This window comes from Echeneis naucrates, chromosome 6 (genome assembly GCF_900963305.1).
Source record: "Echeneis naucrates chromosome 6, fEcheNa1.1, whole genome shotgun sequence".
Classification (NCBI taxonomy): domain Eukaryota; kingdom Metazoa; phylum Chordata; class Actinopteri; order Carangiformes; family Echeneidae; genus Echeneis; species Echeneis naucrates.
The window spans coordinates 20,097,138-20,119,190 of record NC_042516.1 but is presented as its reverse complement, the minus strand read 5'-3'; the positions used below and the strand labels follow the sequence as shown (position 1 = coordinate 20,119,190).

The following is a 22,053-nucleotide window of genomic DNA, read 5'->3' as shown; positions in this document are numbered from 1 at the left end:
AGCCCTGCCACAGGAGTCACATCTTGCAATCTGAGTGTTGCTATTTGAACTCAGCTGAAACTGAAAACTACAAGCCACAACAGCTACAACTGTGAGACAAAGGTCAAACAAGAGACAGTGACGAAACGAGCGTGGCCAGAGAAAAAGGAGATTGTTGTTTTTAAAAGACAATTATCTGTGCACATCGACTTCCCAGTGTTGTGCGGTGTCAGGCTCGAGCTGAGCTGTTCTGTCCCAGAAGGCCTTTGGGGAGACAATAGCTACTGTGTCAGGAGGTGTGTGTGTGTGTGTGGGGGCAGTTTTCACATCACCATGTAACTGTGTGGACACGCCTAATACTGCAACTAAGTTGTAGTGTTGTGATTGATGTTAGTGGTAGGTAGGATGAGTTGGCAAGTTAAATGGCGCATCTGCATATTTCCAGTGTAACGCCTCTTCTCTCTACAGTAAGAGGCTGACCTCAGGAGCTTTAGACCTTTACAACAGACTTAAGAGGAACCCTCTCTGCAGAAAAGTCACAATATCTTAAGTTACTCAAGTCATCTCCAGACGACTGTCATTAGTTGAATATTCAGGAAACTGAAAAGTTGCACACACACACAAAAAAGTGATGTGTTGTAAAAGTGGCTCCATAGTGGCGTCAGTTTACTGTGTAGTTTGTTGGAGGAGGAGTCTGTTGTGTCTTCCATCAGAGGCAGAGGCAGTTTTTGGCCAAATTGGAGACAATTGAAGCGTCCTTTTGAAGAAAATTTTGAATTCTCCAAATCTGGACCAAAGCTGCCTGATCGTAACATGAACACTGTCAACATGAAACTCAGATCTGAATAAGCTCTGCAGCTTTGAGTTCAAGCAACAAATGTGACTTGTTTTGACTTCATGCATGTTTCAGGCCATTGACCACATCATCTATTTCTGTGTACTTCTGCTATTAAAATCAACTTTGGTTTGCTTTTGTTGACATGAGTCGAAACCCGTCGCTGCGTGGGAGACGGTGGGAGATCTCAATATAACACATTTTTTAATTTGCTTCTCATTATGTCATCCTCTAAATTGTTCTGCTTTGTATTTTTTTCCAGACTCTGCCTTGATATTGAAAGTGTAACAGAAGCCACCAAAAGTTAAGCAGGAGCTTTAAGCACCCACACTGCTTTCATGTGCTTTCCCTCATATTGTTTCTCGTCCTCCTCTTTCTCATAATCATCACCCCCCCCCCCCCCCCCCCCCTCCCAAACTCACTTCCTTTCTTCTGCTGTACTGACCTAAAAAAAAAAAAAAAAAAAAAGTGGATGTGCACCCCATCAATCCAAAATGATCAAATATGCTCAGTTACATCCAGTGTGAACGCAGGCCTCGGTGCTCAAAGCCTCACCCATATTTGTTAGGGCGATGGGGAACAGTGTGGCCCTTTGTGTCCCCGTGTGTATTTATGAATGGCTTGGCCTCAGGGCCAAGCCTTAGAACAATGCTGCTATACTACCCAAGGACTGATTTTCATACGGGAGGGGGGATGATGATGGTGATGGTGGTGGTGGTGGCGGCAGTTTATTCCCCACCACTGGGGCTTGGTACAGAGAGTGGCGAGAGGTCCTGCTGGCGACAGGCTGGTGTGACGCTTTGCGTGTGAGTACCAGAGGGAAGGCTGCTGGCACTGCTCATACAGGAGGTAGTGAACGCCTGGAGATCACCTACACAGGTGAGGGGCACCGGCATTTCTTTTCTTTCGCATTTTTAAGTCAACGGGAGCTAATTGGAAATGGATATTTTGAAGCAAGAGGATGGAGATTTGTGCAGATAGGGGAGGACAGAAGGAAGAACTAATTTAAAAGTAATTACAACCAATAACCCCAGATGCTGATCTGGGAATTTCCAATGCAACTGAGCAACACCTGTGTGCTGCTTATGATACATTTCCATTTAATAATGTCCTTCAGGATTCATTGTTACTGATGCAACAAATTGCATTCTATTTAGATGTCTTGTTGCTATTGTCATTTTTGTTTTTTAAGGTGAAACGCCTCCAGTCAGGGTGAGTGCTCATTATAGTGTGATGAGTGAACTGGTGCAAAGAAAGAGGGTTGGTTGAATCATAAGTTAGATCGATAAGTTAGGAATGAATATGTGTGCGTGTGTGGCTGTATGTGCGGGGAGGGGGGGTGTCTGTGTAGCTGACTGAACATATTTGTGATGATGTGGACGGCTGTGCACATGAACAAGTGACTTTTTGTGGTGTGTGTTGTATGATGTTAGCGGGGGCTGCTAAAAGCCTGGGCCAATTATTACTGGACAGATTTCACTGAATGTGCCATTAGCGCCGAGTCGTTGCTGTAACTGTCAGAGCGTATTACCACATCCTAACTGACAGCGGATGACAGGTAGAAAAGCCTTCAGTTACGCTACCAACCAAAGCGGTTTTACAAGTCATTTAATTCTGTTATTCTAATGAGTGAATGGCAGAGTTCCTTTAATGAAACCACTGGAGGCTACAGGATCTCCATACATCTCAAAGCAAAAGTTAAAAGAGGCAACCAATATTGCATAAATATTAGTATGACGGTGGAGCAGCTAAAATTTGATTGTTAATTACCACGATTGGTGAATTGTAACTGCAATGTGTGATTTCCACCGGGTAAGATAAGTCACAGGTGTCACAGCTGAGTTTCAGATTTTCATCTTTAATTACAACTTCCCTTCTAGGCTGATTAGTGTGCTTAGTGAGGTTTAATCGACCCAATTCTGTAATTAAATCAAACTTTCTGAAGATTCAGGGTCATTTTTTTTTAGCTTTGATTTAAAATCTGCTGTTTTTTTGGCATGTAACAACGGACATCCTGACTTGGTGTCATTCTTCCCTTTTTTTTTTTGGTGCAAATATAGATCATCCCACTAAATTTTATCAGATAAGCATTCAGTGTTGATGGAATAATAAAGACTGGCAGATTTCTACTCACTTTCCCGATTTGGGGAACGTATGGGTAAGATCACAATTTATATTTCTGTGTGCCTGAACAGGTGACGGCGCTGTTCGTTGCCCCTTTTTGTTCAGAGCGGAAGGAAGAGCACTCTGATGATAGAGGAAGCCTGTGGCTTGCCATCTGCCCACTGGGCTGGGGATTGCCAGAGTCACCGTGTTGGCCAGGTAGAAAATTAGCTATTGGTGCCCTTGCTCTCTTGTTACGCTGATGATCTGCCAAGTAAATCTCAAGCTCCCTTCGTCTGGTCTGGTTTTACACCTGTTTCTCTGGATGTCTCCATGCTGATTTCCCAAACGGGAAAAAGGCTAAGTGACCGCTAAATGCTTACAGCAAACAAATCTCTATCATACACCTCTGCGTGTATGCAGAAAGTGGAGCACACAACGAGTAAAATTAGCATGAGAGTATCAAATAAATGAAATGACTGGAGGATAATGTGGATTAAAAAATCCCCTTAAGACACTAAAACGTTGCGTACACATAGAAAAATAAAGTAAGGCAGCTTACATATGAGAGTATAAACTGTAAGAGGCAAGCAGCAACCTCAAAGTCCAGTCTGGATCTGATGTTGGTGCCAGCGCTCTGCAGTACCTTGGACAGACTGTGTGACTGGATATTGGCAAATCTGCATGTTTATGTTTTTCATATCCGTGTGTGTGTGTGTGTGTTTGTGTGCACATGCTGTTGTGCGTGTGGGACACTGGACTCATCGCAGCTCAGCGCACCATGTGTGGGAGGGGGAGCAGTCATGTTTAAAGACCATCTGCTCCTCTGAGTATTTCAGAGGGGGCCTTAGCTTGTGGTGGACCAACGCGCGTTACAGGCGAACAGCAAAGCGCAAGCTGTGAGCGGGCCTGTTCCGGAAAAATTCCTCCAGTTTCTCCTCCACAATGGGCAGTGTTCTGCACACAAGGTCCCCATTCTCTGGTCCCTTTTAACCCCCCACCCCCCACTCCAAGCCCAAGAGCCACTAGCCACAGATGATATTCATAAAGAAAACGTTCTTGGCACGATTGTCTGTTTGAGTGAGCAATTTCAATAATGCAAAATGACTCATAAAAGGAGTCGTGGCCCAATTTAGCAGAGATGATTGTTCAGACAGCATCTGTATCCCTGTAGCGTGATAAGCAATCAGTGATCTTGTTGAGATTTGATTAGCTCAGATAATAGGAGACGAAGTTCTGCGTTATGTTGGACAAGAAGATCAGATAAAGATCAATGTGCACAAATGCACTTTCAGAGAACATTTCTTTTGTTCCCTCATGTCTTACTTTAAAAGAAGTTTGGTCACTAGTTCTCTTTGAATTCCCTTTAGCTTCGTTCTCTGTAATAGAAGCCCACAAAAACAATTCAGACATGATTCTGGTTACCTAAAGTCTCTGTCTGAGGTCTGCTCCAGCACATTTACACACAGTGACTGCAGTCCCAGCAGGACAATAGAGCAAGCTGAGCCTATGAGTAGCACAGAGGAGATGCAGAGGAAGGTCACATAACTGCACACCCACACTGAGAAGTGTGCTGGCATGCCTTACGCTGTATTTGTGTGTAGGGGTGGGGGTGGGGGGAGGGTTATGGCATGCCGCTTATTCATTTGTACACGAGGCTCCAGACCATCAATGCAACATTCTCCTCCTCAGCTCGTCTCCAGACTGTTTCCAGAGGGATTCCCTGAGGTTATCCGCAGCTCGGTCGCTGGCGTCACTTGGCCGCTGGCCTGATGACATTTGAATACAGTGACTCACCCTACATCTAACAATAAGGAATGGGGGTCCACTTTGACAAGTTGCCTTTGTTACTGTTATATGTAAACTCAGTGCACTTCTGTGTGGATCTGTGCTCTTGCCCCCCGCCTACAAACATTCCTCAGAAGAAAGTATTGGATCTGTGTATGTCTGGATAGATCGGTGATCATGCCCTTCGACCTTCCCTGCTTTATGAAATTTCCGTTTATCTGTGCTTGGCTTTAGATTCAAACACTGTCTTGGCTTTAACTGTACAATTTTAGGCGTTTCAAACAAATGGACCTTACTGAGATCAAAGTCATTATAAAAATAATGTAAATCTGTCATTTGCATAAGCACATTCATCTCACAAGTTCCGCGATCCTCCTACTCTTCGTATGTTGCTGTAACGCAGCAGTACTCAAAATGATATTGACTCATCACTCCTCTGCCCTGTGGCTTTTGCCCTTGTGTCTCAGGCAGCAGATGCATGAAAAAGTTCAGCTCATGCCAACGTGCTTTGCTTTGACCTCAGAGGGAGGTGTGATCCAGGTCCAGAGTTCAAGGCATGAAGACACATGGGATGGTTTAGGGAAGTGGTGGAACAGAGGAGAGGAATGCTGAGTGGGCCAAAGAACGGCTCCAGAAATGCCTGAACGCATATTCAGAGCTGCCCACGATGCATGTAAACCAGAGCTCACACAGACTCACTCTCTTCCCCTTCTCCTTGTCTCCCTCTAGCATCTCTTTTTATCTCCCTTTTCTGTCCCTTTCCCACAGAATCTGCAGCTCAGAGCGAGACGACCGACTCAGGGAGAACAAAAACATCAGAAATAAGACGAAGACGACGTCGTCAGGACTGAGAGGGACCAGGAGCCTGGTGCTGAGGCTGGTATGAGGCAAGTGTTTTGTGTGTGTGTCGTGTGTGTGTAAATGTGCACACGTATGCTGTGTGCTCTGTGCCAGCCGTTTGTCTGCCCCATCAATGAGGCCGTTGTCATCGGGGTCGGTGGCGGTGTCAGTGGCCCTGCCTGGTTGCTCGGCTCTATTCTTTCCTGCCGTGGCTGATGCACGGCCTCCCGGCACGCACTCACGTGGCTCTTGGGCTTTTGTTGCAGTGCAGATGGTGGAGCTTGACACAACATTGGAGAAAAGTTAAGACTGTCACAGACTACAGTGTGGCGTTACGGGCCAAGGCGTCTAAAAATGTGACTGTAAATGATGTTTTGATAGTAATCACGTATAAAAGGACAAGCTGAAGGCGTTAGGGGGAATGATTTACCGGCAGAGGATTATCATCCACATCTGCAGCTCCTTTTCCAGCAAGCGTCAGATGTTTAGATATCTCTCAGATGTAGTCACTGCTCCCTGAGCGTCATATTTGGAGCCAGCAAGCCGCTGCTCTCAGCTCTGAAAAGCAGCTACCCACTGCCTGTTTAGGACCAAATGGCAACAACACACTTAGTAATGAGCTGGTGGCTGTGAGCCAACTATTAACCTTCCGATTTGGTATTGACCGAAAACAGAACAAATATTGTACACGTCATTAGCACCAAATGTGCTGATAATAATGTTTTCATTGCTTGTTCCAACTGACCCAAGTGGCCAAAAAATAAATAAATGAATAAAAATCAGTTCTTGTAGGTTTTAGGATAAGAGATTTAACGACCCCACCCGCTCCGGCTGTTTTATGTTGCAGCCTCTGGGATGCTGTGTTTCACCTGCCCATCTGGTTTGGGTTTTCACAGATCTGCCTCCATAGGCTTCTCCTTTGTTTCCGTTTACTTTCTCCCATCCATAAGACACCGTTCACATGTTTATCATTATGACGGGTAGTTTCAGGTTTGTGGTTGTACCTGGGTGTCGCAGCCCTTCCTGTTACTCGCCTTGAGCCAAGCAGTAACAGACATAAATGGAGAAGTAGAATGCAGATAATAGGGAAGCACATATCCGTTTTGTTTTCGATAACTACAAATCTGAGACAGTTTGCATGTTGAGTAGCATGACAAATCAATGTCTTCTTACACATCCAAGCTGAAAGAAAATTTTCACTTCTCTCCATCAACAAGTCTAAAATTGGTCATAGATTCTCTGGGGGATGTTGGGATGTGTTAATCATGAAGCTCAAAAGCACAATCCTCTCTTAGGCCTGCCATCTGCACAACCCGGCTGCTCCAGCATGAAGCTAAATCCGCCACTCCTACTTCTGCATGCATTATTTCTACATTCACTCCAAAGTAACAGTCGTTATGACATGAAGGCACATTTCATTTCTGTGTTAGACATTTTAGCAAGATCCATAAAAGTCAGTCTGTTGAAAATGTTCATGGAGGAATCATAACTGGTAGATGTGAAAGCAGATGAAATTCTTTCCACCCCTGCTGCTGCTGCATCATTGTCACCTACATCACAACACAGGATGGGAACATAACAGGAGTAAAGCTAAAATAACATGTCTAAAACACAAGCTTTATTATCAGGATGCAGATGTGTAAAATCCAGATGCCATGGCAACGCTTCAGAGTTACAGGTTACCAGTCAATGACTAAATGTACCAAATGGCAATCATTCGGACATAATCTTGTTATACTTGAAAATACTTAAATAAATAACTTTAACTAAACTAGACTCTGCAGCAGGACATCCAACAGGAAGGCAACTCAGTCAGAAAGCTTTGAAAACAATTTTTACTATTATTTGATGGAAGTCCTTTGGAAATAAGTGTTTTGGTAGTATGAATATAACATATTTGCTGATAGTTTTCAAGTTTTCTCTTGAAGCACATTTGCTCAGTTGAAAAGTTAAATATTAATATTGTCATTAATATTCTCATGCTGTGCTTCCAGTCAGTTTCAGTTATGCTTCAGCTGTTAAGACAAATGAACTTTAAAATGAAATGACTCTATGTTTAATGAAAAAAAAAAAAGGATGTAATGATTCTTTACTCTTATAATAGGTTGATTCATTTTCTTTTCCCAACTTTCTTTGTACAGATTTTCTTCTTTGTGTCTTATCTACGTTTTACAGCCAATTTAGCATTTAAAACTTAGTAAGAGTCAATACTGAGTCAAAACTGATTCAGAGTCCTACCCATTATCTATATTTGTGGTTACTGTTTGAATACAATGAAATCCAAAATGAGGAGCTGATACTTCAGACTAAAAAGAGCCAGTTAGAAGAGAAATAAACAACCGAGACAAAAATAGTTCTGTTTTCTTTCCTAACAAATATATTTAGTGAAGATTTCCAGGATTTCCGGCGTGAGACTGAGTGGTTCACAGTGCTTATATTGGTCACCAATTTCTTTTTTTTTTTTTTTTATGCAAGTCCATCATCAGTAAATACTGCTATCAGTCCACAGAAGCAATGGTATCAGTAATCCAACGATGACATGATGTGTGGTGACTGGGGATTGGCTCCATGTCAGAGCTCGGCCAACACTGAGCCTTTCATTGGTTGGACAATTACGCACGACGGCCATAATGAGTGACTCTACTGAGGGGGAGTGAACAGGTGCTGCTTGACGTTTGTGTGTTTGTGCGACTTACTACAGCTCTGAGTGATTTCAGCGTCTGATGATGCTGATGTCACAGTTTTCTCTCTCTCGCTCTCATGTTTTTTTTCCAGAGAAGAAGGTTGTCAAGCAGCCAGGGTGTGAGCGAACACCCTCTAGCGGAGTCGCCAACAATCTGTCCTGCAGAGATTCTCTCTGTTTTTACCATCAGCATTTCAAGGTGAAACCACAGTTGCATTCTCAAGTCACAGTATTTTAAAAGTGACAAGATTTTTTTTTTTTTTTTAACCTGTTTGTTTTCAGCCAAGTACAAGTTTCTAAGATCTGGGTGTCAGTAGCTATGACGTGTGGAAAGAGACATCTTTGGTGTTATTTTAAATAACAGTGTTGAGCTGTGGTGTAATCTGTCCCAGTATTCTGTGTCCACACTGTGCTAACAGAATGTGCCATTTGTAATTTATAACAATAACCGAATCAGGAAGAATCATTTACTTGACATAACGTTGTGTGTCTATGCTCTTCTAGCAGATGGATGTAAAGTAGTGAATCATGGTGTTTTTGAGAATACATTTTTGACTCTCAGCTGCCATATGTTATCAGATTTAGTTCATCTGCAGTTTGAAATGAATTCCTGCGCTGAGATGAAAGCAGATAGAGGGATGTCTGTGATGAGTTACGGAAATATGGAATTGGGAAAGAAATGAATTCTGTCGAGGAAGCAGATTTCCCTCCATGATATGAGAAATTCCTTATTATTTATTTAATGAAACCATTTTCAAAAATGTAAGGTGCTAAAGTTTGCGTTGCATGCATAAACCTGTTAAAACATTGGGATATACATGTAAAGGTGACGGTGAGGTGAAGATGGCATCTCTGAGTCATACAGCAGCATCGATGCAGGATAGGAGACACTTTTTTCCGCTATCGATGATGATGAAGTGTAACTGACAGGATGTTATCTATCCCAGAAGTCTATGGTCCAGCGTTGAACAGAGGCCATGTGGTGTTTGGAGCTGTTCTTAACACTGCTGTTGATTGTCAACGGTAATCATTTCCTCTTCCCTGTATGATTTCTTTTTCCTTTGTACTTGACATTATGACTATGCATGCATTGAGCTCGCACTGCTGTAATCATATTTCACACAACATGATCGTGTGATCTCTCAGATGCCAGTAGCCAATGGAACGTCTGGGTACCGCGGGACATCTCGGCCATGACGAACTCCTGCGTGGTAATCCCCTGCACCTTCATGTACCCGTCTGGCATCAGGCCGTACCGTGGCATCCACGGTATCTGGTACTTCGGCCAGCCCTACCCTCAGCTCTTCCCTCCTGTAGTCTTCAAATCACGCACGGATGTTGTGCACGAGAGCTACAAAGGCCGCACCAAACTGCTGGGTGACCTGCACCAGAGGAACTGCACTCTGCTCATCAACAACATTGGCACAGAACACTCAGGGAGATACTACTTCCGTGCTGACCTCGGCGGAGCCAACATGTACACGTACCCGGACTTCGCTGAGCTCAAAGTTCTTGGTAGGAAGAGTGATCGAGTGCAAGATAGATTAAAAAGAAGCTAATGAAACAAAAATATACCGACAGTTCATACTTAAAGTGGTCATCTAATGTGTTCGCAATGGATTTCTGCTTTTAACAGACTGAATATTTTTCCAGGCCAAGTATGCAACAATTTTTAGATGTCTCTACTTTGACATCTTATGTGGACATCAGCAGATTTACTCGTTAAAGATCTGTTACTGACATTGAGTCAAAATGCTGGAGCACAAACAAGCTACCCCTAAATCAAAAGTAGTCATGAAAAAAAGAAAAAAAAAAAAAAAAAAGCCAATAACAACTTTGTCTTCCTGTCCACCAGATCAACCCAACATCGACGTCCCAGAGGAGATCGTCAGTGATGAGAGCCTCGAGTTGACGTGTTACGCTCCCGACAACTGCCCCGACTTGACTCCGGAGATCCAGTGGATGTACACTGATTACCTGCCCGACCCAGAGTTCTCCTCTGACTACCTAGAGGAGAGCAACACAGCGGTCCTGTCCAACACGCTCACCTTCACGCCCAGACCTATGCACAACGGCCAGCTCCTGGGCTGCAGGGTGTACTACCCCAACACCACACTGGTCTACGAGAGGCTCATCTCTCTGGACATCAAGTGTAAGTTAAAATGCATCAACATGTCTCATTAGGCGTGACTATTATAGATACGTTTCCTCTTCTGTCTGCAGTCTCACTTGTTTCTGAAATGTCACAGCAGAACAATGCCAATAATGACAATGACAATAATACACTTTAAAACACACAAATTTCTTGACCCGCTTTCAAGCTGTTCCTCAGATGTTGTAGCACCATTTAAAAACTCTAAAAAAGGTTTTTACAGTTTCCAAAATTGCATTTTAAAAACAGTGTGGTCAACTCCAATGTTGTGCTAAGTCCCCGAGAGCAGAACACAAAAAGTCTACAGTTAACAATGGTGCAGCCATTCGAGCAGCTCTGAGTTAGCAAGAGGATGTTAATATTTACACAATGTCTATGCAGGTGCACTTAGTTAAAATGTTTGCTGTGAACAGTGCAAACAAACACGAAGTAGAGCTGCCATTAAATGGAATGTATAAATAAACCAAAGGGGAAAGAAAAATCACCTGATTTGGCCACTAAATCATTGAAGTTGTAATAATTCATGAGGAGTTGGCACCAACTTTCAGTAAATACTTGTCATGGCAGTCCATCTAGTAGCTGTACAGACATTTCAGTCTGGGCTTGAGAGGTGGATTCAATCAACTGAAGGACAGACTGATGCTGATATCCATCAGAGTTATGTTGTTAAAAACAACAGTGTGGTCGGTGAACAGATTCTGCATGTTTCAGTTTTATATGGCAAAATGTTGTTTTTTTTTTCTGTGTTTTAGTTTTCTACTTAATTTGACTGTATCCATCCACATTGACTGAAAAATTGAGGAAATGCAGCCCTTTTGTGGTTCCTACAGTTTGAAATCAATTATGCATCAATGTGATGTTGATGAATTACATATCTCACATCGTTCCTGTTTCATTAGCTGTTATTAACGGATATCAGGACGAACTAAGTGCTTGTAAATGAAATTCTCCATTTCACGCACCCCACCAGATGCTCCGCGCTCGGTGTGGGTGAATGTGTCCTCAGAGGTGATGGAGGGCAGCTCTGTGATGCTGCACTGCGAGGTGGACAGTAACCCTGCCCCCAAGATCTCCTGGGTGTTTGGAGACCAGGAGCTGCTGTGGGACATGGCCTCCAACATCTCACTATCCCTGGATGACGTGACGCCCGCACAAGAGGGAATCTACACCTGCGTCGGGAACAATGGCTATGGCTCGATGAACACCTCGCTCTACCTGTCGGTCAAGTGTAAGTGTGCTGAGACAGAAGCTGCTTCTCCATCACATCTATCAGAATCATAATCAGAGATACTTTATCAGTGGAAATGGTTATAAATATTTATATTTATAAAAATAGACACATTTAAAATGAGTTAGAATGAGGATTGTTAAGTCAGCTTGAATAGTCCACTGAAAACCAGACTTGTGTTCCACAAACACAAGTTATACAAGTGACATTCTACTGCAGATTAAACTTAATTAGTGAACTTTTTTTTTCCTTTTTGCTGCCATGAGCTTCTTGTTGCATATAATGTTACACTTACCAAGAATCGTCACCTGAATCTACAATTTTAGCTCATTATTTTGCTGTCTGCATGCAACAGGCAGCTGTTTTCGTTGAAAATGCTCTCATGAATCCAATGGACACGTTCTCAGCATCCAACAGCAGGCAGACGCAGTTGGCGGCCAGTTGGTGAACATCACAGCACATTTAGCTGCTAAGGAGCTGGATATTTCCCTCGGGAGTTGGTGGAGAGTTAAAACAGAGTGAATCATGGACTTGCATTTGCCAGGTGGGCAAATGCACAACTTCAGATGAATGACAATTCATCCTGCCCAGTAACTACTGGATATAAACGAGCAATCTATTCAATGACGAGTTGGACCCATCGCATATTAAACGGCGAAGAATTGCTAGCTTTGTACCATGATTATTATTATTATTATTTTAAGTATACATTTTAACCCAACATGTCTGCAGCAGTGCAGACACTTTTAACATGAAGCTGTCTCAGAGTTTATACCAGAAGACAAGCCTCTCCTAGTAGAGACCTCTTTATCGTTTCGATCCCAAACTATAAACTGAGCAGGTGTTAGCGACAGCTCAGATGGGAGCTCCTCTGGGATGATTTTTAGTTTTCAATTGCTTCATTCAGCATTTTGTTACAGATTTCATTTTCAGGTCCGATTGAAGATCTCAGTTCCCAGTAAAAAAAAAAAAAAAAAATTATGGATGACTTTACAGTGAAGAAATCTGAATTGGGAAAAGCTGAGTGCAATGGCATTGACGGGGAAGACGCAAGTAAAGCATCCATAATCTGAGGAAGACAACTGTAATCCCATGATGCTTCTTTCTTCTGGGATTATCTTCATTGAAAGCACCCATGGAGGCTGAAAATGGCATAATGTTCAGTAACGTTGCTCCACAGCTGGTTTCTGCTGCCTCCAAGTGGCCAAAAAATTAGCCAGCACAGATGCTATCACTTGCAAAGACTTAAAATGACAGACCATTATGTTTATCATATTATTTTATATTTTAACCCCCCCAAAAGAAAAGAAATAAAGAAACAAAGCAAATTTCTCTTTTCAATCTGCAGACCCTCCACGTGAGCCCCTGGTGAACGAATCTATGACAGTGCTGGAGGGCACCTCTCTGGCCCTGCACTGCAGCACCCAGGGCAGCCCAGCCCCGACCCTCACCTGGCTCAAAGACGGGGAGCTGGTGGGGACCATCACTGCTGATGAGCTGTCTGTGCTGGAGATAATGGAGATCACACCGCAGGGAGATGGACAGTACCGCTGCCTGGCCGAGAACGAACACGGGCGAGCCAGCAGCTCTCTCAACATCACCGTTGAGTGTGAGTGTTTCCTTATGCTGTGAAAAGTAAAAAGTAGGACCAGGATTAAAATGTCGTAACAGTGAGCATCTCTAAAGAGTCACTGTCACTGTCTGAAGCACAGCATTCCACCTATGTACCGTTGAATCACAAATTAATTCTTACCTGTTGTCTCCTGTTCAGGACAAAATATGAGACTTTACTGTGCAGACAAACAAATTTTTACTCCTATCTGCCGATGTTGCTGTACCTCCTCACGGTGCTGCCTCCTTCAACAGATGCTCCGGTCCTTCTGGATGAGTCCAAGTGCACTGTGGTGAGGGAGGGTGTCCAGTGTGTCTGCATGGCCACGGGAAACCCTGAGCCCACCATTGAGTTCTACCTGCCTGACCTGAACATCACCATCAATGAAACGGACAGCCGGTTCAACTTCTACACACACACGGACGGACACACCTCCACGGGGATGATCAAGTTGCGGGAGAAAGGAGAGCGGCTCGACAATGGCGGCCCTGCGGTCAATGTCCACTGCAGCATCTACAACATATACGGAAGAGAGAGTATACTTCTGGAGCTACAGCAGGAGAGTGAGTAGATATTGGAACCAAAACCGTAACCTTACTGTTACTTTTGACTTTCATAATGATGTTTGATTAAGCCATATTGGAAATTCCCTCAGACGATACACAACTTGTGTGTGCTGCACCATTTTTGACTGTTCAAACTAATATCAAATCATGGTGAAACTTAAGATGACAACTGATAATTGGCATTTTCATAATTCCCTAAAAACCGCAGATTCTGACAATAAGTTCTAGTTGCGAGAGTTCAACCTTTGCTTTAGAGAAGGATGGTGAAATAGTGAATTTTGTGCAACTCTGATTTCCCAGTGAAGCTCTACCTTCTGGTCCACATCAGATAAAATTAATATTGTGACAATACTTGCTTCTTTCTAATTAACCTCTTAGTCCACGGCACCGCAGTTTGCTGCTTTGGAAAATTACTGTGTGTTGCGACTAGTCTTAAGCCAGGAAAACACTTCTTTGGGTTTAGATCTAATGACATCCAAAGGATTGTGCCAATGAGAATTATGTAAATTAGCATTAGCCTTATCTTTTTTTGTTTTTTTTTTTAAGTTGAAGAGCTTCCATAAACTGATGCAGCAAAGCTGTAAGTAAATGAGCGATGCCTTCATCTTTGGATTAAGACGGTTTAAGTGTTTCTCTGAATTAGTCTCGAATCTCATTTCTTCTTTTATATGGTCAGCTATATTGTTCTATAACACCATAAGACAAAGATTTTCAAGTTTTCTATGTGCAGTGAAAATGTTAATCCATATGAAGTGGTATGGTCTTATTTTTCCTTTTGATTGCCTCTGTTTTCAGAAAAGTACATGATGGCTGTTATAGTCGGCACCATTGGAGGAGTGGCCGTCATAGCCTTCATCATTGCAGCAGTGCGATACGTTGGCCACAACAACAAGAAGTGAGTATGAGTGTCCAACTAATGGAGTGGCCAACGCGAGGCAGAAGTAGTCATTTTCTGAAATCCAAGGAAACACTTAAGCCTAGTCATCCATTCTAAAACACATTGACGCACATCATATATGAGTGAATGTGGGACTGATGTGGACGTGAGAATCATTTCTCCAGAGCAATCTCAGCTTATTTGCAACGACAAGTCCCAGTTGAAATCCTTGGAGATCCACATTGGCTGCCTTGCGGAGTGGGTTAGCAAGCTGGACTAACCTTATATTTTGCAGGTACGATTCCCTGCTCTGACACCGCTTCTGTATCCTTGACCCGCTACGCTAAATACAACCCAGGTAGCCCTCTTAACCAAGGTGCTTTATTTTAGCCTCAAGGCGTATTTGGACCCCCAAATTTTTTGCAAGCTTTCTCTGGCGGATCACCCCTGAAGTGGGTGTGAGCTCAGCGACTAAACCCATGAAATAACCACATCACTCACAGCCACAGTTGGCCTTCAGCATAACCTTTGCAGAGCTTTGTTGATGTTTTAAAATGGATGCCCAGGCTTGGCGTGTCGCCCTGCGTTAGTGGCAGTCGAGACCGAGTCTGATTATGTGACTCCGTCCCCCAGAGAGAATGGCAACCCTAGGCAGGACGTGGTCCTGGAGAACCCAGCTTTGTACTACAGCGCAGTCAAGAAGGACAAACAAAATCTGAGGAAGAAAGTGGTGAGACATGCTGATGTCAATGACTCTGATTATAATGGTAGATGGGTTGGATGACCATTCTCAAACTGTTGGGGGTTGTATTTCTGTGTAATGAAACAAGTCTTAAGTGATGAAAGCCCGTTTTGACCTCGGAACATGAGGTAGTAGGAGAAATCTCTCCCACAAGCAGTCTAGTAGCTCCAACATGACCTTTCCAAACACTGTTTTCTCTTGCTTTCATTGCTTCTCTGCGTTTTTCTGTCTGTTTTTCTCTCCCCTAACTCTTGCACAGCTTAAGACAGAGCTGTTGGGCTCAAAGTTTAACTCCATTCTAGAGGAGACCACGGTAAGGTTCCTAAACAAATCCCCATGAAAAGCACAAGCCTCAGTGACAGATCTGCATCTCCTCGCATATCAGCTTCTGTGTTCTGTACACTGCCATTTTGTTTCAAAAACTGCCCTCTGCATGGCTGCCTCATCCCTAACACAAACTGCCCAACTAACAGGAAACATCTCAGCCCCCAGTCACGTATGTAGACCAGTAACCACTAATGTCTTTTCTTTCTGGTGTCTGTCACGCCTCCGTCATGTGTGGTTTCACTGGCACCCTGTCAGCGATGATGTGCTGCTCATCGCTGCTTCTGTTTGCAGGGAGAAGACGGGGATTATCAACCTGTGGGCTCTATGGCAGGACTGGAGAGGCAAGAGCTGAATTACGCTGCTCTGGAGTTTATCGGGGCCAGGTCCAGGGAGGGGGCCTCAGGGAGGGGGGATGACGGCAGCAACTACACGGAAATCAAAGCCAAATGAATCGCAATCCTTCCCTGATCCCTCGGCTATGCGAGACGCAGTGGCAGCCCCGTATCATGCTCATCCTCTGCCCGATGAACTGTATAATACTGACCCCCCCCCGTCTCCTCTACTGGATTTCACTCTGCATATGATGACTACTTGTTTCTCATTTCTTCAGATTTGTTACGTGTAACGTATCACTTGATGCCCCTCCTCTATGGGATTCCCCTACAAAAGCCAACGTTTCGGAAAAAAGCAAAGAAACAAACAGAAAAAAAGCAACTGGTACTTTCTGAGTCCAAGCACACAACCCACCAGACAACATATAAGATATTCTTTCAAGTTCTAGCATTGTTTTTTTTTTTTTTTTTTTTTTTTAAATACATTTTAACAACCGACCATGATTTAGTTGCTTTCTCCATCTGATCTCTCATTGTGATTGCCAATGTGGTTATCATATGACAGACGTTTTCAGTGCTTGCATCCATCTCACTGTCTGCTCTTGTAACTGTCACTGTGTCTGCTGCCTGTCGAAGCATCGGGGCAAGGAGTAACCGTGCTTTCTGTTCTCTTATCTTTGTGCGTGTCTATTGACTGAGCGCGACCCCCCCATCCCCCTCCTCTCTCTTTTCTTTCCTTTGGTTAATTACATCCCAAGAAAATAACCGAGGCGGGAGATGGAAAGGCATCTTAGAATCTTGTTTCCACATAATTACATTTAACGTGTGCTGTGACTGAGAAGCCTCTCATAGTAAAAGAAGGAAAAAAAAATTGTCACCACTACTTTTGAAAATAATTGGGAAGGTTTGGTCAATTGAAGCTCAATTTTCTTTCCAGCATCCAACTGTAGAATGTCTTGAGATTTTTTTTTTTTTTTTTTTGCACAGTGGCCTCACTGATTTATCTGGAAAAAACAAAAAACTGACGTAAAAGCATAAAATTTGTAGATGTGAGCAGCCAGAGTGTTATCTCTTTTAGACAATGTGTGTGTGTGTGTGTGTGTTTGTGTGTATGTGTGTGTGTGTGTGTGTGTGTGTTCATATCGTGCTGAAAGATCACAGGAAACTGTTTTCTGGGGTCTTTGGAGAAGTTCAAGCGTCGCTTCACTTCAGAAGCTGATGCTCTTTTTTTGTCGTCGTTTTTTTGTTTTCTTCGCAGGGTTGTATCAAATGTTTGAATGACAAAGGCGATGCTGACAAGCCAGCTGGTTGTGCTATTCAAAGATATTTGAGCAACCCATGATGTAATATCGACGCTCACTAATAGTCTAACTTGATAATGATGGTGTCAATAATATATAAATAACTTGTATATTGATGATGAAAGGGATGTCAGTACAAACACTAAGTACCCCGCATGAGTCTTTAGCCAGCAGGCGCGCATTGAACTGCGATGAGCGGCAATACAGTCTTGTCACAGATCATTCAACCACGTTGACTGAACACTGTCTTGATAGAAGCTTAGAAAACAGGACCCGCCTTCTAAATAACCTGCACGATTTCCAAAGTCACAAGCAACACTTACATGCAGGGAGTTGCCCCATACGTCACTGCGATTGCACATGATTTCATGCGTAATGTCTGCTGTGTTTGCAATGAGCCAGTAAAGTCCCAGAAATAATAGGGTAAGCTGCAATATCACTGGATCCTGCATTGCCTTTTTGTTAAAGCCGCTTACAATATAAATGTCTACATCTCTGAAACTCCAGTTTTTAACTTGCTGTCCGTTTCAAGCTCAGGTGTAGATAATGCAAGATACTTTATGATATAAAGTTAATGCAGAGCCACAAAGGACATTAAACAACCGTGTTAATGATGCTGAGCAGTACAGTTTCAAAACCCGAACAGGAAGCTCCTGCTGTGCTTCTTCCAATTCCCACTTTTACTCACGTTAGATCGTTTTTCTCCTGCTTTCAGCACAGAGACACGCGGCAGCCTTCACTGACTGACATTATCTGGTGTATATTTATTATAATTCTTAATGCCTTCACTTCCATTCATTAGCCTATATTGACAAAAAACAAACAAAAAAAACAAAACAAAACACTTATTACTGCTTGTTATATGATGATTGTTTTAACATTGTGAGACATTTCTTTCAGTCTCATCTACATTTGACTTCTAAAACAGTGAAATTAACAGCTACAGTTGGACTTTCCAGAATCATTAACTTAATTGTGTGGAACATAAAATATACAGCTTTCATCACTCCCATCTTTACACTACAAGTACCAAAGTGGCGAAGTGGAGAGTGAATACTGGCAGGAGATGTGCAATCATTTCCTCTCCAAGCATGAAATTACTTTTGATACACACGCTATGGCCGAGGCTTTAGAAATTGACGTTATGAAACGACATCGTATTGCGGCTGCCTCATTTAAAATGAGAGATTAAGTTCATCAAAGCAGCAGCATCTCTGTGTGAACTGCTTCTAAATGGGTTAACAGTCAGTCTCATTTCAAGACACAGCGAAGGCTTCTGATTGTTGTAACTCCAAATGGGAGTGGAGACGGTTCATAGGCAGCAAGGGCAACATGAAAACAGTAAAATTACACCACGAGGACTCCTCCGATTTACATACACCGTTCGGATGAACCTGAATGAACCTCTCTCTGCCAAACTGTTTGATTAAACTGTGTTGATGAAGCCTCGTGTTGCCTCTGACATTGGGCAAAGAAAAGCAGATAGGGATGCTAGGATACAGGAGAATTTTTCTGACATTTAACTACACCCACGATGTCGTACAGAGTGAGTGGAGCGTAAAACCTGAAGCTCCTGACATCATTACATGTCAAGTTACAGCTGAGTGAAAGAACTGGAGTTTCCTTTTCAGTCGTCAGATTATAGTTTCAGTCTTCATTGGGATAATCTATAACTAGCAGAATCCCTTTGTTTTGTCCTGCCGCGTTAAAATAATGATCAATCTTATTGAAAAAGTCAGAAAAGGTCCACAAACTGTACAGGCATGTAATACAAAAGATTTGGTAGCAGGGTTTTGGAGCACTGTTGACACAATTCAAGTGAAAAAACGTATTCAAATGCAGCTCTCTGAGCTTTGAAACAAAACCAACATCGACCGGCTGTTTGGGTTCATGTTGAGCTTTTATTGAGACGTTGTTCAGTTAACTTGATGTTGGAGCGTTTCAGATACATAATGCTGACTAGCAGTTGTCTATATGATCAAAGTCAGTAACCATTTCCTGTCTTTAAAATGACTCATGATTTTTTATTTATTTATTTATTTTATTGATTTATTTATATTTTTTAAGTATAAAGTCTTAACTAATCTTTTGGCAGTGTGTTGCAAAGAAAATTTGTACGTACTATACTTTGTGGTGATCATAATTATGGAGCATTTCTGTTTCGTTTTGGTTTTTTTTCCCTACATATATGATTGACACAATAATTCAGATCAGGGTTTAGCAATCCTTCTGCAAATAAGCGCTGTTATTGACAGTAGAATTTCTGCAATGATGTACTTTGCTTGCTATTTTGTTTGAAACAACTCTTTCACACCTCAAGCAAAATCATCTGTCTTCAGTTCCACGCAAACATAAATAAAGTATAAAGAATGCAAAATGGAGACAGCTGATTATTGTTAGAAAACAAAGTGTGCTGTGTTTCTTTCCGATTTCTTGCTTGCTCTTACCTGCAACACCTTGCAACTGATAGTTACTGTCATGCAAGGTTTCGACAACAGGCAAGCTTGAGTCATAGAACTTTACATGTGTAGTTGGGAGGAAACTCCTGCTAGCTAACAGGAAGTGGCATCAGGGGTCAAATCTTATTCAAAACAACCAGGCATAGCTGAAGGAGGTTGTGGTGGATGTTCAGGTTGGGGAAAAAAAATTGTTGAAAACAGCATATTGAAATAATATATCTGAATGGAAGTACTTTTCTGCCTTCACGTATGAAGAATAGATTTAAAAACAGGAAAATTTAGTTCTAGAATATGCTCGTTCATACAAAGTGTTCATTGGTTGTTTTTTTTTTTTTCTTTGTTTTGTGGATACGATGTGTTGGTGACAGATAAAGTGAGAAAGCGCCATCGTTAATGCTGCTAAACAACAATTTCTGAAAATGCTACTTTTTATGCATATCAATATGCTTACTTAAAAGATGTGACTTATTTCTACAACAATTTTGTCTTATTGTAACAATATTATGATGTTGCTTTTGGAGTATTATGTTACTATCATTTTAGCTCTGTAGTAATTTAGTAAAGTATTTACTATGCAACTCAACACTACTGGGTTATATTTAGACCCATGACTTTTTTTCATTATGGGCATTAAAAAAAAAAGTTGCTAATTGTTGATATCTCATTTTGATTTGATCAGAAAACACTCAAGATGTATTTTACAGCATCTACTTGAAAACACCAGGGACAGTTAAAATGTTGCAAGATGAACAAAAATAGAAAAGTGAAGAGACAGTTTTCAGCCACTATTCTGCAAACTAGAGAACAACGCAGAAAGGGCTAAAACATAACATTTACCTCATCTCAAAAGTTTTTCAGATGTTATTGAAGTTATTCGTTCATCCAAACTTCCATGTAACTTCCTGAACCCTGGGAGCAGCTGCAACATAGAACACACAAATTAAACTTTGTTAATTAACATTTGTTTTATGTGTCAGTAAGCACAGTAGTCTAAATAACATAATAGTATTATTTATTCACACAATTCTACAGTATTTTTTTTTCTTTAATAGTATTTATAAATTCTAATGGTGTTCTGCAGCCCCACCCATAGTCAAATGAACAAGTGAGATGATTAGAGGTGAACAATACTAACTTAAACATTGCCTGATCTATGAAAATGAGTAATTATTGTTGCCACCTTTTTGCCACATCTTGCGCTAGATAGATGCTAAGTATGACATTTAAAAGTAATTTAAAAGCCAACAAGACAATGTTTCAATCAGTAAGTTTCGATGAATTCATACACAAGGGGAGAACAGTTAAAATTTAGCTTCACTGAATATGTTTTTCACAAGAGACGATACTGAACGATGCTGTATTCAGTAAACCATAGACTAAAAATATTTAAAAGTGGGCTGACAGCTGTCTGTCTGTCTTTCTTTACTCAGTTTCATCAGCTGAACTTGGTGCATGTGGTATTTTCAGTGTGACATCTGACCACAAACTGGATATACGTTTTCATCTGGGCAACTTTGCTGGTCTCTGTGAGACCCATTGATGCTGATACAGGTATTCATCTTTGCAATCTTACCATGATGGCAGCATTAGAAATAGAAAGAAAATGTTTAGTAATAGTTTGTCACAATAAAAGGCCTCATGCTTTTCCAAATGTTAAATGTTCAAATGTATCTGTCAGTTCTTTTACTCTTCGGAGCTGCTTCAGTGGTTGAAGCAGAGTCCTGCCAAAATGGATACTCCATCACTCTGCCTGATGTAGAAATAACAGCTGAGGCCAGACTTACATCGTTCTCTTTCACTTCTGTTAATAACATCAAGTTCCTGAATCTAATTTGGTACGAATGTGAACAATTTAAAAAAAATGTGCGATGACAGAGACATGGTATTTAACATCATGATGAACGTTCATTCTGAGTTTGGAGGAGCCTAATGTGAGAAAGAAAAGCTGCAGCATCATCATCAATGACCTGAGGGGGTCGGACTCTGGGCCACATCAGCTCAGAGTTAACGGTGAACTCTTTCTAAACCTACATGGAGAGCAGCTATCTCTATGAGTTATTACAAATATGTCATGAAGATTCTTGTGCCTTTTAAGATAGATTCACCCATATTTAAATCAAAAGTAACTTTCGGGTTGGTCACCTACTTTGTGAACTCTTCTATCAGGTCTGACTCAGAGGCCCACAGTGATGAATCCTCCACTGACAGCGGGCCAGGAGACCACGCTGG

General features: G+C 42.0%; 1 protein-coding gene across 2 annotated transcripts; it reads left to right on the top strand.

The window, feature by feature from the left end:
* The first annotated feature begins 1,578 nt into the window (after positions 1 to 1,578).
* mag (myelin associated glycoprotein) lies at positions 1,579 to 20,948 on the top strand. Of its 2 annotated transcripts, XM_029503609.1 has the most exons (14): positions 1,579 to 1,693; positions 5,474 to 5,585; positions 8,048 to 8,206; positions 8,326 to 8,427; positions 9,176 to 9,251; positions 9,375 to 9,743; positions 10,084 to 10,380; positions 11,351 to 11,608; positions 12,957 to 13,217; positions 13,475 to 13,783; positions 14,582 to 14,681; positions 15,297 to 15,393; positions 15,665 to 15,718; positions 16,024 to 20,948. In XM_029503609.1, the coding sequence occupies exons 5-14, from the start codon at positions 9,206 to 9,208 to the stop codon at positions 16,180 to 16,182; spliced, it is 1,950 nt and encodes a 649-aa protein (XP_029359469.1). In that variant the 5' UTR covers positions 1,579 to 1,693; positions 5,474 to 5,585; positions 8,048 to 8,206; positions 8,326 to 8,427; positions 9,176 to 9,205; the 3' UTR covers positions 16,183 to 20,948. The 2 variants fall into 2 exon arrangements, with proteins under 2 accessions (XP_029359469.1, XP_029359470.1); XM_029503610.1 differs by lacking the exon at positions 15,665 to 15,718 and having other exon boundaries at positions 16,024 to 16,182.
* Positions 20,949 to 22,053: the final 1,105 nt, after the last annotated feature.

What these genes read in the sequence shown, in the direction of transcription:
- mag (XM_029503609.1), top strand. Translation starts at nt 9,206, where the DNA reads ATGTGGTGTTTGGAGCTGTTCTTAACACTGCTGTTGATTGTCAACG. An exon ending in ACTGCTGTTGATTGTCAACG is followed by an intron (nt 9,252 to 9,374) that starts GTAATCATTTCC and finishes GTGATCTCTCAG; the next exon opens with ATGCCAGTAGCCAATGGAAC. An exon ending in CGCTGAGCTCAAAGTTCTTG is followed by an intron (nt 9,744 to 10,083) that starts GTAGGAAGAGTG and finishes CCTGTCCACCAG; the next exon opens with ATCAACCCAACATCGACGTC.